Genomic DNA, 25,839 nt, shown 5'->3' with positions numbered 1-25,839 from the left:
AATATATATATATATATATTTCAAATTGACTACTATTCTTTACTGAATACTGAATCTCTCAAGAAAAACTAAGACTGGGAACAAGGAGGCCAGGTCTGCCAGCTTCCCCATTCTTGCTCTGCCTTGCAGTGCAATTTGCAGGGTAGGGGGAGGTGGTCTTTCTCATCCCTTTAGCTTGCTTACTCTCCAGGCAGCAGGACATGTGTCAAATAGGTAGACAGGCTCTAGTTCTACTCAAACTAGTTATTTACTGCAGCAGGCAATTTAAAAGGATGGAGGAGGTCTGAACAATTATGTACAACTTTGGAATCACAGGCAATACATTCAGAGTCATTAAAAGGAAGCAATTTTAAGTACTCCCTCCTCTTCAGAACCAAGTAAAGATCCTGCATTAAGAGGTCTCTTAAGTTGACTGACCACACCAAACTGTGGGAACCAGGGGCTTAACAATCAGGGAACTACTATTAAATAAACCAAATTAAAAAATTAGCTCCAAGTGCTTATTCCCTACTAGAGATAATTAGTCTAATACACTTGCTCACTTGCTTTTGTCTTTCTCAATCCAGTTCCAGTTTGTTGGCATAACTTTAGGGATTCCTTATTGTAGAGGAAAATAAAATAAAATGGACATTCCAAACAATAAGCACTTGTTACAGGCAAGTCTATTAACTAAAATAATTTTTTTTTTTTTTTTGAGACGGAGTCTTGCTCTGTCGCCCAGGGCTGGAGTGGCTCAGTGGGCGACAGGATCTAGCTCACTGTAAGCTCCGACCTCCCGGGGTTCACGCCCATTCTCCTGCCTCAGCCTTCCCGGTAGCTGGGACTCAGGTGTGCCCGCCACAGCGGCCCGGCTAATTTTTGTATTTTTAGTAGAGACGGGGTCTTCACCGGGATTAGTCAGGGATGGGTCTCGATCTCCTGACCTCGTAGATCCACCTGTGTCTCTGGCCTCCCCAAAGTGCTGGGATTACAGGCGTGAGCCACCACGCCCGGCTAACTAAAATAATTATAATAATTTCCAGAACATCTTTATTGTTGTGCTAAAATAACTGGCTTACATTTATAACTAAAATGACCTTTCTCACATCACTAAGATGTTCCACTCCAAAAACAGCCACGCGTATCACAATTTTACCACCCAAAATCTAATCCTATGTCTTTGTATCTGACAAGTCAAACAGAGCAAGGAAGTACTATTAGTGGTCTCAAATGATATAAAAAATAAAATACTTCCATATACAGTGATTGGAATCTTAATATAACTGAAAAAAAAACTTTGGTGAAACACTGACATTTAATGAACCTTTAGGGTTGGAAAGGGGAGACAGGGAGTGAGTGGAAAGATAACTAAGACTCAGGCCTCATTACAGAGTCATTCACAATCCATGTTCCCAGGCAGAAGGCACACCTTTGTGTAGCTGTGCACAGATAATAATAGGGGCAAGATATAAGTGTTATAGCAGAATTACCAAATGCTATAAAAGTGGCACACAAGAAAGAAGTTACTTCTACTTGGGGCAACGGGAGTCAAACTTACAGAATTTGGGAGAGAGAAGTAACATTTAGCTTGAATATTTTAATTTTAACACATTTAAAGCTTCTAGACTCACAGGTACAATTTATATTAACACACACACGTAAACACATCTTCCAACACAGTAATATAAAATTATAAAAATGAAGAAAGCAAAATCCCATGGACTCCACTCCCAAAGATGACCCCTGCTAACATTTGGGTATATTTCTTTCCACATGTTTGCTTTATGCATATGGAAGGCATATCTTTTATGTGCATAATCAGAAAACTATATAAATTGTAGATCAAAAAAGGAAGATCTTTTCCTACTTCTCTATTTTAAAATATCTCGGTGACAGTAAGACATCAGTGATCTTCTGACTTTTGTCCTTTTATTCATGGAACACAAGCACCAGGAAATGCCTTAAATGACTCAGACAATCTGTGGATTGTAACGTTGCGGGGCCCAAGGGCGTGTTTTGGACATTTGGCTAGGACAAGTGGCTGGTACAATGGCCAATTAAGAGGCACTTTTATGAGGAAAAACATACTTTCTGCAAGATAGATCTCTAGTGACCGATCCACCAAATGCCTTTGCTCTACTCTGTATGTTGCATCTGCTGTTACTTGGCTGGTTTGTTAAATGATGTCCTATCTCCTGGGCACATAAGCTGCCACTGGGAAGTGGCTGGGAACCTACACTGCTGGTGTCACTGATACTAACGGTGTGTGTAGGAGTCTTCCCCACCTTAGGTCTTTCTTATACTTCTTCAATAAGACTTTCTATAAAGGCAGAGCAATACCAGAGCAAAGCAAAAGCCCTGCAAACACCAGCCAGATGCAGGGGCCCGAAGTGCCGAGGCGTCGGGGTTGGGGAGAGTAGGACAACATTCGGCTGAGGCAACCACATCCTGTTCCTGGACAGCCGCAGTGGCAATGCGCCAGGAGGACGTGGGGATGGCTCCACACCCGCTGCCAAGTCAAACACGGGGCTCTCCAGGCAGAATGAGGGACTAATCTTCCTGACTGGTGAAAGGAAAACCTGGTGAAGGTCACAGTCTTCAAAAGCAGACCAAAGCAGAGGCATTGCTGAGTCAGCAGTGAGAGAAGGGAGTGTGGAAACTGGTCCCTTCGTGGAGGAAGTGACCTGTTAATGAGCAAGAACAAGGCCAGGAGAAGGCCCACTCCCAGCAAGCTGTGAGTTGACTCATAGGGGCCATTGGGAGGACTGTCCCAGGTGATGTGAGTGGTCTGGAGCCATACCGGTGTACTCTGCTTTTGTTTAAAATGAATTAAAATGAATTAGGGGCTTCGGGAATGAGCCAAATGGGCAATAATTACATGAATAGACCATGTCTTCCCAAGACGCCACCTCACTGGTTATCGAATCTGTGAAGCCGCTGTCTCCTCATTTCTTCTTCTGGTGAGAGACGAAACCCGTAGGGTGGGGGGCTATTTCTGGTATTTCCTGTAGTGAGAAAGCCAAAGGAAAAATCAATCGTTCCGACATTACAAGGCATGTGTACCCTACGACTCCAAGGGAACAAAATGATAGCTTGAGTGTCATCTTTATTTTAACACAAAACAGAAATATAACAAAGATTTTTCAACTTCAGCTGTCAGTACTAAATTTCAACATCAAGTAAATATTTTTAGAGTGGTTCAGCCACGAACCTGATTTGACTCATTTTGAGGCTTCTTGATAATCTTCCCACTTGTATTTTTCCTTCCACTGTGCTCCATAATTTGCATCATTCAGGCTTACATAGTGTCTCAAGGGCTTATTGTCTTTTTTTTAAATACCCATATATAATTTGTTGCCACCTTTTCTAACTTCCCCCACCAACTAGGCTGGTTTGGCTTCTTCTGGTCAGCCTTTGGGTGCTCCTTTTCTTCCTTCTAACGTGCTGCCTCCTGCACCAATGTGGCTAATCAGAATCATGCGTGATTGAAACACACAACCACTGGAGCAGAGTTACTATACTGATCAATATCTGGGCACGCAAACAAAAATGCAGGCATCATACTTCAAGATCATATGAAGGACTGTGGAAATTGTTACTGAAAAGAGTTTCTCAGGGATGCAAACTTACCAAAAACACAGTTTGTAATGATACAAGAATTTCAATCACTACGTAAGAAAACATTCTCCCAGGCGTCATGAGTAGTAATAAGGGGAGAAAAATACATAGTCATTGATCTCAAGGAACCAGCAACCTAAAGCTGATGAAAGAGCTTCAATATTCCCTATAAGGCAACCGGGAAGACGCATCACTGATAGATACGGGTAAGTAGAGGTTTACTTCTAAGCATGAGGACCGAAAAGGCTGTACCTTTTCATTACTATAGCTCTGCTAACCCTGGTAATTTGCCCTGAAAGGCTCTCTCCCATCACCTACATCAACCAGAAGTCTTACTCACTCTTGTAATGCTAGGCCACCCCCGATGGAACCAACAGAAGAACTCTCCCAATTCAAACTCTTCAGCTTTCAGCACCTTCCGTTTGGTTGTCTTCTTTCAATCATCACCACATCCTGCCAGATGTGTAGGCATTTCTGGACCACTCTTCTCTCTCCTAACAGGATCATAAGCTCTAAAATGGTGGGGGATCCCTCTGACATGTCTCCCTCTCCCCAGCGTCGGGGACAGTTCTGAACACACAGTAGCTGTTCAATAAGTGTATGGACTTGACTCAACAGCACCTGCTTACGACTTCCAACGCTGCCCAGTGAGGTTCTGAAACAACTCATTCGGGACCAAATGTTCTGGCAGCACTGGCCCGGCTGGGAAGGGAGGGTGGGCAAAGCACAGGTAAGCCAGGAGGGAAAGCAAGTGAACAAACGGTCGATCCCTCTTGCTTATTGCCCAAGAGTGGCACCTTTTCAAAGATGTGTCCATTTATGTATAAGCTGACATGGCAACTGTTAAAACCATAATGAAAAGATGTTAGAGAAAGCAGTGGGAAACGGAGTCCGTCTTTTCAATCCACAGCTGAAGTTTCCGTTGTCAAAGAGAAATTCAAAAAAGTAGTCAAAGCCAACCCCTTTTTTATATTTTTGCTTCTCTACTGATGAAGATCCCAATGCTTCCCCAGAACTGATTCTCATTTCCTGTTGAGAGCATGGGAGAATTATACCTCCCCAACCCCTTGTACCCTTCCTGACTAGAACACCCCAAAACAAACAGGGCAGGCCTAGCCCCCACACTCACTTCTGCTGGATAAATCCCTACTTCAAGGCATTTTGATACAGTGAAAAATAGACCAATTTGTTAACTTTCATTAAAACTGATACTCAAACATATTATAGGCTTATAACACTTTTACCATAAAGATTTTATAAATACTTTAAGATTAAAAGTTAAAACCTAGATACTGTTTTGCCATATGTATTTGTAAAGGAATCTCTCTTTGTTCAAAATGGTAAATGCTTTCAAATTACAAATTCATGAATCAAATCACCATTAGTTGATTGCTTAAAACTGTTTTATGGCCGGGCGCGGTGGCTCAAGCCTGTAATCCCAGCACTTTGGGAGGCCGAGACGGGTGGATCACGAGGTCAGGAGATCGAGACCATCCTGGCTAACACGGTGAAACCCCGTCTCTACTGAAAAAATACAAAAAAACTAGCCGGGCGATCGATGTGGCGGGCGCCTGTAGTCCCAGTTACTCAGGAGGCTGAGGCAGGAGAATGGTGTAAACCCAGGAGGCGGAGCTTGCAGTGAGCTGAGATCTGGCCACTGCACTCCAGCCCGGGCTACAGAGCGAGACTCCGTCTCAAAAAAATAAACTTTTATATGATGAGCTCCAAATATTCCTTTTCCCCTTAACAGTTGTTTTTAAAAAGACCGGTCTTAATTGCACTTGTGAGTGCAGGCCAGGACTTGACACCTCATTCCAGATGGACTGGGAACTCTGTTAGAACTAGCTGCGGGCAGAGTCAGAAGCAAGGTCGACGTGGCACCCTGACTCCGGGCCACAGGGCAGAAACCCATGGAGGCTGAAAGACTGCTTAGACTCCCAGAGGGAAACACAGAGTCCTCTGGTGTTTTCTTTAGCGTTTCTTCAAAAGAAAAAGCCTGCAGATTAATAATTTCCATGAAGGGAACTGCATGGAGGAATTAGAAGAGGCAGACTGGGAAGGTGCCCGAGGTCCAGCTCTCAAAAGGAGCAGCCAGCACACACAGCCTTGGACCCATTTGCAGGGCATTCGAGGAGAACCAGGGCTGAGCCAACCAAAGAAATGCCACATGCTGAAGTAGAAAACTCATGTCAGGAGAAGAACAATCATCACACTCTTCTTTATAAAGCCCTTTCAAGGTGCCCTTTTCCACTTAGCTTTTACTCTCAATAGAATCATCTCAGTTTTGCAGATGAGGAAACAGGCTCAGAAGGTATTAGGGACACATCTGAGGTCACTAAGCTAGCATGAAGAACAGCAAACCTTCTGAGTCTCTTCCCACTTTCCCACGTGGCCATCGGTTTTCACACTGAAAGTGTTCAGGGTTGCACCTCTCACCATCCCCGCCCTTCCTGCCCAAACCCAGTGTCCTTTTTCTTCACGGATATGGGCATGTGGGAAGCTCACTGCTATTTGAAAACAGAAAAATAAGAAGGTCCAGTCTAAGTTCTCAATTCTGTAGGACTGTGCTGATATCAAAGATGTGAATCTAAAGTTCCCATGTGGGTCTCTTTAAATTCCACTGGCTGCTAGCACGGTTTGGCTTTCTAGGAGAACCAAGAAGGCATTGGGTATAACAATACAACAACCCAAACCACAATAAAGCCCGATTTGTAATCATGCCAGCTCTTAAGGTATTTTAAATCCTTCCAACTCAGTGTTTTTGATATAAAAGCCATCTTACTCTCTGAAGAATGGCTGAATTGCTTTGTTTCCAGTTCTGAAAACTACACTGTTCTGAATATGAGTTGATCTGGGGGGAATGTTTTTAAGCATAAAAACTTATTTCGAAGACAATCACAAAGCTGATGTCAGCCACTAGCGTACACTGACTACTGTGGGTGTGCTTTGAGTTGGAGTCACACTCGGCACAAGACTACCTGGCTGTCCACTCAGTCTCAGGTATGCTCTGTCTTCTACTTCCCCACCTTTGCATTTATGTGTCAAACTATTTCTATAGTTTCCACTTGTGTCATATGATCTATTACCTGTCTTCTTAACCTCCAGCATTCTCTGCAGGCTTTCTCGAAGGGTCTTACCCTTGTGTTTCTGAGCCTCCTTGGGGTGGTAGAAGGAGGCGTCCCCATAGGTGTAAAGGAAAAAGTGTTAGTAGGGAATTAGGAGACAGTTTCCCAGCTCTGCCTGGGAATCGTGGAGACACCCTTCACAAGGTGCTTCATTTCAGCAGTCTCCAGTTGAATCCTATGCTTCTTTTCAGCAGTCTCCAGTTGAATCCTATGCTTCTTTTCAGCAGTCTCCAGTTGAATCCTATGCTTCATTTCAGCAGTCTCCAGTTGAATCATATGTGAGAGGAGGCTACTGAAAAAGGGGACTTCCAGGGTCCTTTCCATGACTCTGAAGTTTGACAACCTGTGATTAAATCCCAGCTCCTCCACTTTTTAGCTACACATCCTTGAGCAAGTAGGTAACCCTCTTGCTCTTGGTCTTAGTTTCCTTATCTATAAAATGGGAATACTGAGTAGTTCCTTTGGTTGGTTGTTGAAGGATTAGAAGAGATAATGCACATAAAATGTTTAGCTGGGTGCCACATGACAGTAAATGCCGGCTGAACATTGGATGGTATGATTGTTCATCTCTAACATCATCAAGAATCATGTGCTAAATGTCTACTTGTTCCTATCATTAACTCTGTATACGAGATATACAAAATGGGCTGGGCGTGGTGGCTCATGCCTCTAATCCCAGCACTTTGGGAGGCCAAGGCAGGCCGTTCACCAGGTCTGGAGATTGAGACCATCCTGGCCAACATGGTGAAACCCCGACTCTACTAAAAATACAAAAATTAGCTGGGTGTGGTGACACGGGCCTGTAATCCCAGCTACTTGGGAGGCTGGGGCAGGTGAATGGCTTGAACCCGGAAGGCAGAGATTGCAGTGAGCCCAGATCTTGCCCCTGCACTCCAGCCAGGCAACAGAGAGAGACTCTGTCTTAAAAAAAAAAAAAAAAAAAGATATACAAAATGACAAAACCTGTGACTTCTTAAAATACAGAGCTCAATTCTGTTTGCAAACCCTTTGGCAGTGCTTTGTACAGTGTTGGGTTGCTAGTTACTAAATATCTGTCTTCTAAGAAATAGACATAAAAAGGTAATTAATGACTTCCATTAAGTAGCATGCTTTAGTCACATGAAGGAGCCTTTGGGTGACTGACAGAGCTGGAGTGTCCAGCCAAGATCTTCTTTTCTCTGCTTAGTTATATCATACATTGGACATTTACAGGCCTGCGTGAAATGGCCCTGCTCCAAAGAACTTGGTATAGAATATGAGTATTTATGAGCCTTGCCTCCGTGTTCTTGTCAATGGAGGTCAGCCCTCAATTTTACTCAAAGCAGCAGTGAGCATGCTTCAAAGAACCTCAGGAACACTGCTCGTGTTAAGATGATTTACCTCAATTACAGCACCAGTAGTAAGATCATAGAATTTATTGATTTGTGGTTCTTTATGAAAAAATGTTCAGTCCTCTACCCTTATGTAAAATGCAGTAGCCTCTGCATTTTACATCTAAGGGAAGAGAAGCAATTTTATCCAGATAAGAATTGCTAAAAAGGAGCACCATGAGTTTATGGCCATTTTCCCTACTGTTCGCCATCCGTGTAAATCTAGACGTTTACTTTGCTGGTATTCATAGATCCTGCCCATGATCTGATGAACACACTATGCCATGCAGTGAAATTATACTGAAGCCGCAGGATAGCATAATATCTCTCCCTTAAATTAGGGAGCTAAAGAGGCAATCACTTTTTTTTTCTAAACCAGGAAACCTCTAAATAAATCACCAGTGTTCTCTGGGATTTCTATTGTCAGATGAGGGCAGCAGCATGGGACCCATGTTCTCTCTTTCAAGAATGTTACTTTATTAGCATTCCATGAGCTGCAAAGCTTCCAAAATGCCTCCTGAAAGGATGGTTGTTAAGTCATTTACCGTCAAAGACCAAAAAGGCCTGGAAGGAACCCCAGGTCTAACAATTTAGCAAGACATTCTTTGAAAAGGGGAGATGCTTAAAGGCAGTAACCACACTTTACGTTTTGACTCGCTAATTACAATATTCTCTCTCTCTTTATAAGTAGTATGAAATTAACTTAAAATGGTATAACTTTCATACAAATGGAAATTACAGTATGGTTTATGAGAAGGGCAATATTTAGATGTGACTTTAGAGAGAAAACATTCACGTTTCTATTTCTTCAATCAATCAAGACTGTAACAGTGGAGATTCCCTAATTCTGAAATAATATCTGGAATCTGAAAACAAGAAGCCTTGAAACGGAGATCTCTACGATTTACAGTGGTTAGCACTCTGCATTGTGAAACAGAGATCAGCTCAGCCCCTGGTTTACCACTTTACCTGTTGTACTTTTCTCTCCCTCCAGCTGGTTAATTTCGGAGACCGTTAATGAACACAAATGACTTAAAATCAACAGGCTATAATTCAGGTAACAATCTGAGTAACCTATGACATCAGGTCCACTATGTCAGGTCAGTGTTTCCTGCAATATAGACAAGATATGGTCTGACTTCTAGAATTCCCCCACCTCCCAAAAAAAGAAAGAAAAGTCAAAGGGAGACAAAGAATATTTGTGAGACAACTGCTACATGCTCACTCTATTTACTGCCCCACCCCCCACTACACCTTGAAGTGTATAACTTGATTCATTTTCACAAACTGGACGTGTGAGACCAATATCCAGGTCAAAATACGAGGTTATTTCTGAAAATACCAGAATATTTCCCGCACTCATAAGCCACCACATGCCCCCTTCCAGTTACTATACCTCGATACCCAACAGTACCCATGATCCTGATTTCTAACTATAGATTTTTTCCCTATTTCTGTCCATAAGTGGATCCATACAATATGTACGCTTTGTGAGTGGCTTAATTTTACATCATGCTTGTGAGATTCATCCATGTTGTTATAAGTGGTTTCTATCCTACTTATCCTTCCAAGTAGAATTTTCTTGTCTATTTTATAGGTGAGGAATTGAGGCTTAAAGATTTTAAGCAACTTGGCAAAGCCAAATAGCTGGTCAGTGGCTGAGTCAGGAACTCAAACCTAGATTCCCATCTATTCTCCTTCAGACATGTTGTCTTCCTCAGCCCCTACATCAGCATATGTAAACCTCTAGAAGGTATTATTGCCTTAATTAGGACTTGGAGACAGGGTCTGTTTAAAAGACAGCAGAAACAATGCATCTTCTGCCTTAAATAAGGCTCACTGCAAATAGTAAGGCTTTATTTTGGATAACTGGATGCATCTAGAATTAGGATCTCCTTTGACAAGGAGTAAGGTTTGGTAACAGATAGGTCCAGCTGCAAAAATCAGCCTTGGTAGTTAACGCTCAAGTATTTTCTAAAATAGAGAACAGTTTATAACTTCTTACAGGAATAATTCTCCATGCTTGTTCTATCTCTTAATATATCTATATCTATGTATATGAGGTCTGTAAAATGATACAAAAAGTATGAAAACCCTTTGGAATATTAAAATCCCACCTTCCTCTCAGAAGCTCCAGGGCCAATGTGTCTGCTCAGAGGGGCAGCTTGAGCCCCCGACCTCTTCTGATGTTTCTGATGCAGATTCCACACCAGTCCGCAGAGAGGGCCAGCCTGGCACAGTGTGGGCAGCTGCTCTCCACCTCGCATGGCCTGAGTCTTTGCTCAACTCCACTACAGCGACTCTGCAGCCTCAAAGGATTCCTTAGGTCCAAACTGCGGCCTGCTTCAGGCTTCCCAGGCATCTGGGTCCTTTGTCTGTTCTGATCTTTATTTGGGGTCCAGGAGACTTGCCATTGTCTCTTTCTGGCCTGGTTTTCCTGAAGATGTTCAGATGGGGCATAGTGGCAGGGAAGGCCAGAGGAAGAGACTTACAGTGGTCTCCTCAGGGCCCTGATATGAGTCCCACTCCCAACCTCTTGCTTCTTGATCTTGAGATTGTCTTTGGGTAAGTTTTACCTTCACTATTTTAAAAAGAGAAGAGTAGTGAGGGCAACAGTGTTTAAATGATAATACACTGAGCGCAAAATAGAATAAAATATTGCCCCTCCTGAAACACACTGGGTCCTGGCCCTGCTGCTTGCCACCTACTATGACTTTCATCCTAAGAGAATGGCAGCGGCTGGATTCTCCCATTCTTAGCTTTTAGCAGCCCTGGCCCTATGCATAGAAGTTTCCATCAAACAGCAACTGTTGCCCAGTTTGCTGCAGTGGTCCTTAATCTGAACCGTGCACAGAAATGAAGAACCTGTTCAAAATGCAGATTATTGGATCCCCTCCACCCCCTCACCACAGATTCTGATGCAGTAAGCGGTGGCTGGAGCCCAGGAACTTCATTTTAATGAGCACCCAGATGACTCTGTTGCAGATAATGTATCAAGTCACTGAGAAATGCTGTGGCAAATGAATTCACTTCAACCAGATGTGGGTTCATATCGGGGCTCCACCAGGATCTGGCACAGGTCACTTCCCTCCCTGGGCCTCAGGCCCCTCATCTGTACCCAGAGGGGCCTGGACCTCTGACTCCCACACAGAGGTTCGAGTGTCCATGACTGTTTGGTTCCCAGTGAAACACAGGGGTCGGGTGGCAGACAGATGGGAGAGTGCAAATGTGTCACAGCAGCAACCCGCCTCTCTGGCCAGCTGTTCTGGGCAGCTTCTCTGGAGACTGTTGCCTGTCCTACCAGCTAGCTGCTCATGACTTTTGGCAGCTGGTAGAGAAGCAGCCACGCTATGCTCCTTGGCAATGTCCTCCAACACATTCTGTCTCTCTTCAGTGCCATCCTCCCATCCCAATGTTTAAATTTTTCTTTTATTATACTTCAAGTTCTGGGATATGTGTGCAGAACGTGCAGGTTTGTTACATAGGTATACATGTGCCATGGTGGTTTGCAGCACCCATCAACCTGTTGGTCTAGGTTATAAGCCCTGGATGCATTGGGTATTTCTCCTAATGCTATGCCTCCCCTTGCCCCCACCTCCTGACAGGCCCTGGTGTGTGATGTTCCCCTCCCTGTGTCCATGGTTTCTCATTGTTCAAACTCCCCTTATAAGCAAGAACATGCAGTGTTTGGTTCGTTTCCTGTGTTACTGTGCTGAGATATGATGCGTTTCCAGATGTCTCCATGTCCCTGCAACAGGAGTATGAACTCATTCTCTTTTTATGGCTGCTATAGTATCCACGGTATATATGTGCCACATTTTCTTTATCCAGTCTATCATTGATGGGCATTTGGGTTGGTCCCAAGTCTGCTATTGTGAATAGTGCTGCAATAAGCATACATGGTGCATGTGTCTTTACAGTAGAATGATTTATAATTCTTTGGGTATATACCCTATAATGGGATTGCTGAGTCAAATGGTATTTCTGGTTCTAGATCCTTGAGGAATCACCACACTGTCTTCCACAATGGTTGAACTAATTTACACTCCCACCAACAGTGTAAAAGCATTCCCATTTTCCACATCCTCTCCAGCATCTGTTGTTTCCTGACTTTTTAATGATCGCTATTCAAACTGGCATGAGATGATATCTCATTGTGGTTTTGATTTGCATTTCTCTAATGACCAGTGATGATGAGCTTTTTTTCATATGCTCTTGGCCACATGAATGTGTTCTTTTGAGAAGTGTCTGTTCATATCCTTTACCCGCTTTTTGATGGGGTTATTTTTTTTTTTTTGTAACTTTTATTTCTTTTTTAAATAAACTTTTTATTTTGGAATAATTTTAAATTTACATAAAAGTTGCAAAGATACTACAGACAAGTCAATTCCTTAAATGTTAACATCTTACAGTACATTTGTCAAAACTAAGAAACCAACATTGATACATTCCGTTGAACTAAATTCCAGACATTTAGATTTCCCCAGTTTTTTCACTAATTTTCTTTTTCTGTTTGGGGTCCAATCCTGGAGACCATAGGGCATTGTGTTATCAAGTCTCCTTAGTCTCTTTTGGTCTGTGGCTCTGAGTCCTTTCTTGACCCCCATGACCTTCACAGTCTTGAGTGATAGTGGCCAGATATCGTGAAGAATGTCATTCGGTCTGGTTTGTCTGCTATTTGTCCTCATGGTTAGACTGGGGTTATGGGTTTTGGTGAAGAATACCACAGAGGTGAAATGCCCTCATCACATATCAATGTGCTGTCAACATGACTTATCACTGGTGACGTTAACCTTGAGCACTTAGATAAGTAGTGCTTTCACCAGGTTTCTCCACTTTGAATTGTTTCTTTTTTAAATGAGTTCCAAGGGAATAAAGCTTTGGCCTTTGCCACTAAGAGTTACCTGGATAAACTGGAAGAGGTGGGGGTGGGTATCTAAAGGTGGCTTTGTCACTCTGTCACCCCCTGCTTGGCCATGAGTAGGATACAGTGGTTTGGAATCATCCCTAACCTTGCTGGGTTCTGCACCCCTCATTCCAGATGAAGTGGGGTCTGCTAACGTTGGTATGAGTGTGTGAATCACCAGGAGGGCTGTTTAAGAAATAGCTGCTGATTGGGTGGGCTTGCCACAGAGCCCAGGCTGCTGTAGTTTTAATGAGCTCCCGGGTGACTCCGATGTACATCAGCCTTTGAGAACCACTGAGCTACAGCTCAGATTTTTCTTGCAACTGAAAATATCCACGCGAGTTTCATTCTGGTATTTGTATCTGCCAGCAGGTGGAACCAGAGGCCTATAACATTAAATCCACTGAAGAAAACTAGGACAGATTCCAGTCAACAAAGCATTCCGCATTGTAAGCAGAATTAGGGTTATTTTGAAACAGATGGGCGCTACAGAGGCTGCTGCACTGAATATTATGGAGTTGTTTATTGTCTAGATGGCCTGAAACCCAGGAATTATTTGCCAGCATCTAGCAGTTTCTATGTCATATCAGAATTCTTCCAGAGCAGAGGAGACTGACAAGGCACTGGGAGAGATATAGATACAGATACGGATATGAATGCAGACAGTTTAACTATTTCTAATTCTGAATTTCCTCCTGCTATTGTGCATGCTGCCTTGTGTCAGTGAGTGCTTTGCAGGAATGATCCGGAGCCTCCTTAATATGCTAACTCCAAATCAGAGGAGATAAACAGACACAATCTATGGTAATAAGACAATCAATCCTGGATGCAGTAATACTCAAAATGATCTATGTTAGGCCTAACCAGGTGGTACTGGTTACTGGCTCACATTTTCACTCAAACCCTCCCCCCCACTTGTACTTGTCCCCAATCCTCCTCTTTGCTTCTGCCCTTCCTCCTCAGCCCCCACCCCAACCCCAGGAGAGCATCAGAAGGGCGGAAGTGAGATAAAAGGCCCATCTAGCTCCCATTCTGACTGTGCCTGATGCCTGGTTCAGAGTGCACACTGCTGTCTAAGGACATTCAGAACTTGGTTTGACTTGGAGGTTTTTCTGGCCTAGCACTGAGTGAATGTACAAGACCAGGGCTTATAAAGTGAGTATTTCATGAGTTCTAGGAATCTGCAAAAGTCTCCAGCACCAGTGGTTCCTTTCAGGAGAATATTTCTAATTCCTTAGCCTATGACCCCAGGGAGTTAGCTGTTGCTGTTCTGCCTGGTATGCCTAGGCTCAGAGAGGTCACAAAGGCTGTCATGGACTCAACGTTTGTGTTCCCTCAAAATTCATACTTTGAAGTCCTAACCCTCAATGTGATGGTATGTGGAGGTGGGGCCTGTGGGAGGTAATTAGGTTTACATGAGACATGAGGGTGGAGCCCCCGTGGTGGTATTGGTACTCTTATCAGGGAATGAAGAGGCCAGAGCTTGCACTCTGCCATGTGAGGTCACAGTGAGAAGGTGGCCATCTATAATCCAGGAAGAGGGACCCCACTAGAACCTGATCATATTAGTACCTGGAACTTCTAGCCTCCAGAACTGTGAGAAATAAATTTTTGTTGTTTAAGCCACCCAGTCCATGGCAGTATTTTGTTAAGGCGGCCTAAACTCACTAAGACAGCATCTTTGAAGTTGGCAGCTTGGCAACTGGTAGTTCAGCAGGTGCTGGCTGTCACAGCTGCTGGGCAGGCCCCCAGTGATCAGAGGGGTGAACAGATGTGCTTTCTGGTGGAGAAGAAAGCACATCTTTCTTGGGACCCTGTCCTAAGTGGTGGTTTCATAATTGCCTGGGACAGCAGCTCCCTCCCTCCAAGGGACACAATGCCAGCTGCATGGCTCACCCTCCTACACGAGCAGGGGCAGTTCCTCCATTCACAAATGACAAGGTCCCCCACACCATTGCATTTTGCCCAGGCGCTCAGATCTCCTGTTCAAATAAAGGTATAAAGAAGCATTTTTGATAACATTTAGACCTGTTTTGTTTTTTTCTCACTCCTTTCCACTTGAGTTTCAAACCAGAGAGACGGCCCAATTTCCAGTCCTTGAAACCAAGGGTCAAGGGAATGTTTTCATTGACTTTTGAAATCAAAGACCATTTGAAATTAGCCAACATTTCCCTCAGAAACCTCAATCTTCTTAAAACACTCTTTAACCTTTGTACATGAAAAAAAGTACAAGTAAACATCGTTCCAAGCATTCAAGGAATAAGGAAAAAAAAAAAAAAAGACAAGCCAGTGGGAAAAGAACTTTGAAAAGGGACAAAAAGTTGGCAACTTCTGCTGAGAACAACCATCCCCGAGTGATCAAGTTTAGGTCACACTGGACAACTACAGCAGAGAACCATGTGTCTAGTAAAACAAGGCTGTTGGGCCTGGGAAAGGAAGTGGATTGAGGTGGCTGGCCCCTAGGGTAGGTGGCCTGACTGACTAGCAGCAAGTAAAGTGAACCACGTAAGTGGCCCCAGGTCTCACACCTACCCAATACTTCTATGCCACATTCCCGCAGAAAACACAGCATTCTTTGAAGGGCTAAAGACTAGATGCTGGATCTAGAACAGTGATTCTCAAACCCACGTCGGGGAGCTTGGTGAGAGGCAGATTCTAGGGTTCTAATGGGAGATTCCAGATCAATGTTTGTTGGGGGAACCAGAAATGTGCATTTTTTAACATGCACCTCAAGTGAGCTGGATGTCCACATGCCCCACTTGGAGAAACTTTGATCACAGGAATCACAGGAATGCCATACTGTGTTCTGTGGTTATGTTTGTCTTTGACCATTTGCGCCAGCCTGGCATTTGGTTTTGTATAAGTAGGTTTTTGGTGACATTTACTATGAGTCAAAGACTCTGGTAGTTTCCTAGGTCATGCTATGCTCCACCTTGGATGATGTAGATTTTAAAAGATATCAATGCAACCCAACTATCTTGAAAAGCACAGCAAATACAATTGTTAGCTAAAATTCTATTAGTGATGACATTAGAGTAGAAGAAACTGGCCCAATGTTGCTCTCCCAGTCCTAGGAACAAAGGAATTCACCTCTGGATCCCTGGTGCCTGGTACATAGTGGGTGCATCATAAATGCTTGAGGAATGAATGAAAGAACAAGCTAACACACCATGAGGGCAAATTTCCATTTCTGGCCTCAGCCACTAAATAGCTCTCAAATCCTGAGACACAAATAGTGAGGAACAGGTGAGTGGGGACTATAAGCCCACAGACTTTGGAACACAATTCAGTCGATTTGTTTTCTCTATGAAATTCACAAGATTTGCCTGGGCTCTGGGGTTCTGGACACATCAAAGAACATTCAGTAGCTAGAAATAGGCTGAGATATGAGATGTATTACATCTATTTATGCTGAATGCTGTCTTAAATGTTTTAAAAAGTTCAAATTATCTTTACTTTTCAAATACCATAAGCCTGATTGTACATAACTACAGGTCCAGAAATACCAATATCAATGCATAATGAGAAAAACAATCCCTGACCTAGGAAATTGTCCCTGAGATTATTTGTGGTCTAGGAGAACACAGTGGTCCAAAGCCCTTATTAAAGCTGACAGCCACCTGGCATCCATCTTTTGCAGGTGGAACTAGAGGAAGACAAACTGCTCTGAGAAAAACCTGCAATTAGAGTGAGTCATGGCTGGTATCAAAGGTATCCAAATCATCAGGGGCAGGGCTGAGGGAATCACTGGGAACCTCCCAGCCCAACCCTACCACATGTAAGGCCTGTGGCTAGATGTGTGCTTGCTGGGCCAGAAAAGAAAAGAGGGCAGGGGGAAGTTGAAAATATGTGAAAGAGGAACGATATACTCATCGAAAGTATGATAGCCATGAATTTTGAGAGGTAGCAGCTTGTGGTTTAGGAAACCAGGGTGGGCTTCTCCACAAAGGTCTAGATAACTTGGACCATGAGGGCGATGCAACCTTTATCCGTTTGGAGTGGATAAGCTCCATGAGATACGTGGCAGTGAGAAGCCATCTGGAGAAAGGCACAAGCAAGCAGGAGCCTTGCTCTCTGGACCCCAGAGCTGAGAAATTCTTATGTGGGTCAGAGTTAGCCTAGAATTGTGATGGCTGGGAAGCCAGTTTCTGTGATGTGAAAAACTGTCTGAGAAGTATGATGGTCATTTTAAAACCATGCTTGTTTCTGTATTTGATGGCATTTAACCCTGAGTCTAATTAACCACTTTTTGTGTGTTCTTTTAGGGCTGATTAACTCATTATCCCTCTCCCAAATCCTAATCTTGTGCCCCATTAGAGATAGCGTGTGTGTGTGTGCATGTGCATGAGTGCATGGATTTGTGTGCCTGCATGTGTCTGCGTGAGTGTGTGCTTATGTGTGTGTGCTAGTAACCTATAGAGGCAGGGGGCAATTCTGTGACTGAAACCTAACATCTCTCTCTCTCTCTTTTTTTTTTTTGAAGTTCAATGAGCTCCTTTATTTACTTATTTATTTATTTATTATTATACTTTAAGTTCTAGGGTACATGTGCACAATGTGTGGTCTCGTTACATAGGTATACACATGCCATGCTGGCCCGCTGCACCCATCAACTCATTGTTTACATTAGGTATTTCTCCCAATGCTATCCCTCCCCACACCCCCCACCCCATGACAGGCCCCGTGTATGATGTTTCCCACCCTGTGTCCAAGTGTTCTCACTGTTCAATTCCCACCTATGAATGAGAAGATGCGGTGTTTGGTTTTCTCTCCTTGTGACAGTTTGCTCAGAATGATGAAAACCTAACATCTCTTACAAACAAGCCCATCCAGTCTCAGGAAGGCCAAGGAGTGTCTCAGACTGGTTTTACATCCTTGAAATGGACTGCCTCAGTCTCAAACTGAATATAATTAAACTCGGAAATTATTTTAAAATGGTCTCTGCTACTGAGAGATATTCAGTAACAACAAAAAATGAGTTACTTTACATGTCTATTAATAGACATTATTAATAAAGTCTGGTAAAATAAAACTTATTTTATGAACAGAAAAAGAAAACCCCAGAACGAAATTTTTAAAATTTCAATCCCAAGTTAGGAACCTAGAATTAGGCTCATCTTGGATAACTGAAGATTTAGATAAGGGAAGAGGAATATGTTGCTCTCTGAACTTCATTGGAAGTATCTAAGTATGTGCTTTGGCCAGATAAAAAGCTAGCAGAGAAACGGCTATATGGTTGTAAGACAGGTGTCCTAAAGATTTAATCAAATGTGGTCAGGAGACTGTGTATGAGATGCATCCAGGATGACATCATAAAAATCATGCATTTCCAGAACATGAGGGGTGTCTTCAGGATGGTAGATCTGACTTGCTCATGTCAGAGATGGGAAATGGAAGTCCAGAGAAGGTAAATGGTTTTGCTAAGAGCTAAGAGGCACAGAACCACACCCCAAATCTCCTGTTTTCTCTTCCAAGCATTTAATTCTGCTTAAAACCTCACTTACCAAATCTGGAGTGGACATCGATGTCTTACAAAGCTGACCTTCTGCTACCTGGTTCTGGTGGGGAACGAGAGTAGGGCACGGATTCTGAACCAGAAAGAGCTGAGGTTGAATACTGGCTTTGCCTCTTATTTTGTGCCCTAGGAGGAGTTACTCACTGATCCTCAATTTTCTTATCTGTAAAATCTAGCTTATGGGTGTGTTCTGAGGACCAAATGAATTAAAGGATGTGAGCACCTGGGTCAAAGCAATGAAAGGTAAGTAGTGCCGACTGTTACACTAATGACCCCGTTTCTAGGCTGCCCTTCTGAGAAATGCCCCCACGATCCCTCCGGTTGGTCACACAAGCCCAGACCCTAGAGTCTTCCTTGACACCTTCCTCTTCCACTCATCCTGCCCCCAAATTCAATCCGTCAAAACTTGTCATTTTAACCTGAACATTCCCAAATTTGTCCATTCTTCTCTATCTGCCCTGTCACTAGCCCTGTTTGAGTCACCTGTATTGTGGGCCTAGACCAGTGCCTGAACCGCTGTGATGGTTAATATAGGTGTGAACTAGACTGGCTTGAGGGATGCCTAGATGGCTGGTGAAGCAGTGCTCCTGGGTGTTTCTGAAAGTTGCCAGAGGAGACTGACTGACATTCAAGTCAGGAGACTGGGAGAGGAAGACGTGCCCCAATGTGGGTGGGCACATCCAGTGGACAGCCAGTGTGGCTAGAACAGGGCAGACGGTAGAAGGGTACGCAGCCTGCTGAGTCTTCTTGCTTTTCCTATCTCCCCCTGTGTGGGATGGTTGCTTCCTGTCCTCCTGCCTTTGAATATGATGGGCCAGCCAAGTAAAAAGGGCTCCCAGAGAATCTCTAACTGACCTGTGCAATGGGAAGATGGGGTGGGGCCTCGGGAAGTTCAAGCCATTTGCAGGGGGAGGAGCCTGGCCCCTCCTGTTCCTGGGTGGTGACCTGGGATTCAGTTGGTGAGATGGGGGCCTGTTAACAGGAACCGCTCTTGCTTTGCTGAGTGTTTTCCTTTTCTCACCCAATAAATTCTGCTTTTCTCACCCTTCTATGTGTCCAGGAGCCTTATCTTTCCTGGTTGTGTGACAAGAATCCAGTTTTTAGCTGAACTGAGGAGAAAGTCCTACAACAATGAGACTGCAGTTTCTTCAGCCTTTGGACACTGGGACTTTCAGCAGTGGCCTCGTGGGCGCTCTTCGGCCTTGGGCCTCAGACTGAGGGCTGCGCTGTAGGTTTCCTTGGTTTTGAGGCTTTTGGACTGAGCTTTTGGACTGGGACTGAGCCACACTAATGGCTTCTCTCTTTCCCCAGCCTGATAGGCAGATGGCCTATCATAGGACTTTGCCTGTAATCACTTAGCTGATTCTCCATAATAAACTCTGTTTTATACATACCTGTATCCTATTTGGTTCTATTCCTCTGAAGAACTCTAACACAACCCTAAACCATTTCCCCACACTTGCTCCTGTCTTCCTACCAGCCATTCTTCACAGAGTAGCCGGGAGAGCTTTTCAAAAACAAACATCTCATCCACTTTACTCTTGGCTTTTATTTTACAGCAAAAATAAAAAATCTCACTCTGCCCAGTAAGTGCAGGGCGTGGCCACGAGCTGCCTCTCCAGCTCCCTTGGGTCCCACTCTCCCCTCACCTCCACTTGCCCCATTCTGCTTCTCCTTGCTTCATGTCCTCCGGCTCTTGGCTCAAACACAACTTCTCCAGGAAAGTGACTGTGTCCTCCGATCACCCCCAATGAGGTTCTTTGCCTGAAGCTCTCATAGGATCCCCTCTCTTCAAAGCACATGATGCCATGGTGAGTGATTATCGTGAATCTAATCATTTTGACAGTGTGCATTCTCACTGGGTTGTGAGCTCCATGGGGGCAAGGACAGTGAGGGTTTGTGTCCACATTCTAGCCCTGGGGATGAATGAATAAATGAACAAATGCAGGAATGGAAGGAGGTGTTGAGTGCTAAGTACTGACTTCATTATACAGATGTAAAGACTGAGGCTCGAGGTAGGTGGGCAGTTTCTTGAGGTCTCACACCAGAAAATGGTATGGTCCATATGTTCAGGGGTCAGACGTAAGCCCAGTGCTCTTCGTATACCACCAGTTTGCTTTGGACAGCAGTACACACATCTTTCCCTGTACCACCCAACCTTTCTTTACTCCAACTAGTGGCTTAGCAAAAAATTAGAGATTTTTAATGGGGGACTAGCAGGCTATAGGAAGGGTTGTAATTGGTACATGGAGAAAAAAGAGTGCAAATTGAATATTTGAATTAAAAAAAAAGATGACCATGAAAAGGCACAAAGTGCATTGCTGTTTAGACCAAGTGTAACAGTGTTCTAGAATTGTTTCTATGGATCTGAAGACAGATTAAGGGCAAGTGACTTGGCAAAAGGCCTAGACCTGTTTTCAGATAATTATTTCAGAGTAGAAAATATAAGGGCAGTGAGGACACTACACCAACATGATGGATCTAAGTGGAACACACTTCTATGAGTCATTTATAGCTTTAAATACTATAGAGAAAAGAATGCATAAAACATGTCCAAACAGCCTCTTTTTGATGTGGTGAACTCTTTTAAAACCGCATTGTTCAAATTTAAGTTAAAATGCAAACTCCTCATGTTTACAATGGTACTACTGGAGGAACTCAATATAAAAGTACAACTGTTAAATTTCAAAGACAAGACTTATAACCTTAGAACAACAGGGCAATTCCCAGTGTGAACTTATGAGCTGCTAAACCTCAAAAGATTTCTTCAATTAGCAATGAAGACTCTTGACATACTTGCAGCCTGATATAGGAGCTGCTCTTTATATAATTTGGGGTGTATGAGAACTTTTCCTTACTTTTATTTACCTCGGATGACAACTATTATGCTTCTCCCTGTGCAGCGTTTGATCCTGCTAATTACGCTACAGGGCCAGGATGGTGTTTCACCGTTCACCATCACTCCTGGGGCAGGCTACAAATTATACATAATGCACTGCATTCTAATTGCTGCATTGTGAACTTCGCTCGCCTTTCCAACACAAAATACCAACATCTAAGTTGTTTTATTATAAAAAACCATAAGGGATTCTTTTGGATTATAAACATCTGAAGACATAACATTCTCATGAATTCCAGCCGGCTATTTTGGACACTCAGTGGGGCAGACAAGGCTGAAAAGCAAAGCAAATACACTTCATATTCGTGTTTACAGAAAAAAAGGAGGTGGCAGTCATGAAGGCAAGACTGTGTTAAATGCAAAACTAAAGGGAGGGGGAGCTTGCTGAAGGGGAGACACAAACTGAACTGGGAAACCAGAGATGCCAGACATCCAGTGATGCTCTTTGACTTCTCTGGGCCTCAAATTCCTCATTTCCAAAACAAAGGCATAGAAACAAATGACCACAAAGATCCCTTTTTACATGACGACAGGCACTCAGGAGAGCAGTGGCTTGTTTCTGAGTCCCATTTGTGCGGCTAGCCTTATCCCTGCCTGAAGGGTAAACCAGGAACCCGAGTCTTGTGCCACACAAGAGGCCTCTGCCATCTACCCTGTTTGTTTGGGGTCTCTAAGAAAAAGATCATGGCTCTTTCAATGGGAAGAGGGGATCAAAATAAATGAAGCCTCAGTTTTATATATAAAATGCTGCCAAATGGGGAAAAATAGCAGAGCAGTATGGTGGTCACTGAAATTTATCACTGCCCTTGTGCCCTAGGGCCAAGAGGCCTCACTCCAGACACCTACCCGATAGGCCCAAGTCATAGTACCTTGTGCCTACAGCACTTACAAGCCATACCCAGGCCCCTGGTAAGGTACTCCTAATCCTCCCTTCTCTCCTCCTCTCAAAATAAGACAATAGCCTGATGTGTTAAGTCAGACTGGGGTCTCTTCTCTTCCTCTAGACAAGCTTAAGGTAGCGGCAGCACTGCACAGAACTGTGTGCGTTCTTCATCAGTGTATGGTGGTGAGTCTCCTACACATTGAAGATGGGATGGTCAAAGAAGAGGAAAAGGCAGGGACAGGTTTCGAGGTAAGGAGGTGTGGGTAAAGCTCACACATTTTGATAATTTACAATAAATCGTTACTATATCGGGATACTGGGATACTGCTCCTTTGATGTTGCTGCATGTCAAAGCAGCTGAAGCAGACGTCTCATCTTGGACTTGGGAAGTCATTGACTAGGCATCCTCATTTCTCTTTGTCTAGTGGTGTCTCCGGGGGGTGGGCATATCCAAGATCTAGTATGACCAGAGGACACGGACAAGGTGACAGAGGACTTAAGTGACAATGGACAACAGCTCCACATCTGGACTGCCCCAGAAGCCCTGCTTGGCTGCTAAGTTCGGGTTGGCCTTGAGGGAACAGCAGGCTGTGCTCTCATACCTTCCAAGTGTCCCTGACCCAAAACTTGGGGCTTTGCACCTCTGCTCCAATCCATACTGCACATAGTCTCCAAACCAAACAGTCAGGACTTGTGACCAGACAGGCCCTGTTATGCTAATGGAGGCAGGAGACCTATTTTCAACTGGAACCATAAGTGTGACTGTCCCCCAGATCTAGATACAGAACACAACACCCTGGGGCCACTTATATTACTCCTGCAGCCAAATGCACTCAATCAGATCCCTCAGAGGGACAAAGTAACCTTGCTTGCTATCTATTGGCGACAATGAAATCTTGCTTTTGTGTATTATCTCTTTTCAAATATTTCCCAAATAATACGTAGTTCCTAAGCATCATCATAACTTTTAATATGTCAGTACACAAGGCAATACTTAAGGAGTTTATGTATAGATCATTGTCGAAAATTCCAAGCCTAACAGATTTTAAAGAGTTCCTTCTTCATGTAGAAATAAATGCATTTCCCTGCATTGGACAATAGTTTGACACCATCTTTAAATCCAAGCAGATTCCCCTGTTCTGTACCAAACTCCCCCTTTCATTAGGAGGACTGACAAGGTTTTCTATCATCTGAATAGGACTGCTTCTGGGTGGCCCCGGCGGGGAAATGAGAAAGAATGAGGAAAATCAAGAAGTTGCTCCCTCTAGGAGCCGGGCCCTCCCTCACCCCATGGCCATTCTGAGGAAAGCAAACTGTCATTGAGTTCGGACCTCCCTCACCTCCAACTTTATTGAGGTCTAATTGACAAATAAAATTGTATAAGTTTAAGCTATACAACGTGATGATTTTATAGATGTATTTACAGATGTGTGTGTGTGTGTGTGTCTGTGTGTGTAGTGAAATGAGTACCACAATCAAGTTAGTTACCTAATCGATTCCATGTTTTCTACATGGTCCTCTCATATCATGTTTCTACATGGTCCTCTCATTTATCATTTATCATTCTGGGGTACCATATTAAATCTTGGGAGGCCCTAGGAGAGCTCAGATCTGAAAGATTTTATGTTAGAAATGGAAATGCCAACTAATGGAAGGAGGAGCTGGTGGTTTTAAAAACATAATCTTCTTGCTACCCACTAAGAGTCCCAGTTCTCTCCACGTACCAAGGAGTCACTGCTGCAGGTTCACGTGTGGCCATCAGAGCAGTGGAACTAGGTCTTTGTCTGTGCCACAGGAGCACAGCCTGGAAGGGATACATGGCCTGAAAATGGTAATGGGAGCACCAAGATCTCCAGGATGTGCCTGAGCCATGCACTGGCGAGGTACCTGAAAAGAGTGATCTCCAATTACACAATGACACCATGAGCACTGTACGGTTCACGACTCTCAGACTGCAGTGGGTATCCACCCTGCTCTTGGGTGCGGGACACTAAAGAGGATCCTGGTGCCTGGAAATCTATGCAAATCACTTCCACAGGTACATTTCCATTTATTTTACAGCCAAACCAGAAGAATCTAATAACTAGATGTCTCTTTTGTACATCCTTGTTCAATGAAAAAGTGACTCTAAAGAAGTTAATACCTTGACACTCAGGACTCAAAAGGGCAACTCGCATACAATACTCTGGGCTCAAGTCCCTCTTCAGCAGAACCTCCCCACATTCTATGCACAGGGCAGAGAAGACTCAGAATGCTAATTATTTCCTTGAAGTGTTACACCAAGTGCTATGTAAAAAGGAATCGCAGGTGAGACAAATGCTGGCCATCTGTCAAGGCCTGTGAAACTGGGTAAGGAGGCAAGCATGTGGAAAGACGGTGAGGGGCTCTGGGCCTCTTCCCCACAAAACCCTCAAGCTCATTGCAGAGAGGCAGCCACTCTGCAACCAAAGAGCCCAAGTGAACGAAAAGGAGACTCTCAGGGGTGGGCAGCTAGGAGGGTGAACAGGCAGAATGATCATTCTAACACAGAGTAGCCTTATTCATGGGCTCTGGGGTTGCTCTAACACTCACAGGAATGCTGCAAGAAAGATATGATCTACCTCACTTCTGCTAGTGAAGGAGGCAGGTCAAGGCCCCTCTCATCTGGTTTTCACTTGCTCAGACAATAACAATGATAACAAAATGCTTGCTGCTTCCAAGAATGAACATCTCCGTCTGTTTACTCTTGATCTAACTTACCTTTGTCTCTGGAAGAAAACAATTCAAACATAAAATGTTAGAGAGGTCCTTGCTGAAGGGGACTAGGCAGGGAAGAGAGTGAATATTACATCTAGGAATCATTTTATGAACTACCCCTAAGGCGTAGAGCTTTGCTCTTGATCAGTAAGCACCAGTCTTAGAATGGGGGCAGTTGGGTAAATGGCAAAGCAAATGAGGAAGCAGAGTGGAAAGGGGAATAGTCAAATACCCACTTCCCAACTTTCTCAGACAATGAGGCCAGACATGTCCCCCAGGTACCCATTTCGTGGTCACCAACATCTCTAGCACAGGAAAATGTCTTACACAATTTTTTTGAGTAATTATTTCCTGGACTTGATGCCAGGCAATTCTCAATCCTTCTCTGGGGAGGATATACTTTGGGATTCCTGCTACAAATTAAATGGTTTGGATGAGTTTAGAAGAAGATCATTTAAGGACAATCAACACTATAGAGTTTTGTGCACACACACACACACACACACACATATACACACACAAACTGCAAAAAAGAAATACTGAAAGTGAACAAGAACCCCGAGGCTGAAGTCCAGGGAGGAACTTTTGTGAGGAAGGAGGGCAGCCAGAGGGCACAACCCAAACTCAGGTAGGGGTCTGAATCTCTACTCTGAAATCCAGGCCTACCAATAGATTAAAACGTAAATACAGAAAATCATATAGCAATGGGGGGAACCTAAAGGTTTGCATGCTTAATTTTTTTTTTTTTTTTTTTTTTTTTTTGGAGGGGGGCTTTTTTTTGGGCCCCGGGGGGGGGGGCGGGGGCGGG

At 43.8% G+C, this 25,839-nt stretch overlaps 2 protein-coding genes across 8 annotated transcripts in view; one reads left to right on the top strand and one right to left on the bottom strand.

The window, feature by feature from the left end:
- The window catches only part of COL4A4 (collagen type IV alpha 4 chain), a 169,751-nt gene extending 149,705 nt beyond the window's left edge, over positions 1-20,046 (top strand). The window contains exons 48-49 of one of the 2 annotated variants that reach the window (XR_001888181.1): positions 18,690-18,756; positions 19,574-19,586. Coding sequence is in view for 1 of the 2 variants with exons in the window: in XM_017887015.1 (XP_017742504.1) it covers positions 18,690-18,707 (18 nt within the window). In the remaining variant the exon portion in view is untranslated. Of the gene's footprint in view, positions 1-18,689; positions 18,757-19,573 lie in introns of both variants that reach the window. The other variant, XM_017887015.1, reaches the window with a different exon arrangement.
- Positions 1,007-25,839, bottom strand: part of RHBDD1 (rhomboid domain containing 1) — a 164,225-nt gene continuing 139,392 nt past the window's right edge. For 5 of the 6 annotated variants that reach the window (XM_017887018.1, XM_017887020.1, XM_017887019.1 and 2 more), the window contains exons 7-8: positions 24,020-24,182; positions 1,007-2,984 (exon numbers count right to left, since the gene is read on the bottom strand). In XM_017887018.1, coding sequence (XP_017742507.1) covers positions 2,969-2,984; positions 24,020-24,182 — 179 coding nt within the window. In that variant the 3' untranslated portion in view covers positions 1,007-2,968. The remainder of the gene's footprint in view (positions 2,985-24,019; positions 24,183-25,839) is intronic. The other variant, XM_017887024.1, reaches the window with a different exon arrangement.

This window comes from Rhinopithecus bieti, unplaced genomic scaffold (assembly GCF_001698545.2).
Source record: "Rhinopithecus bieti isolate Rb0 unplaced genomic scaffold, ASM169854v2 scaffold_15336, whole genome shotgun sequence".
Lineage (NCBI taxonomy): Eukaryota > Metazoa > Chordata > Mammalia > Primates > Cercopithecidae > Rhinopithecus > Rhinopithecus bieti.
Note: the sequence above shows the minus strand (reverse complement) of the source record. Positions and strands in the feature narration are given on the sequence as shown.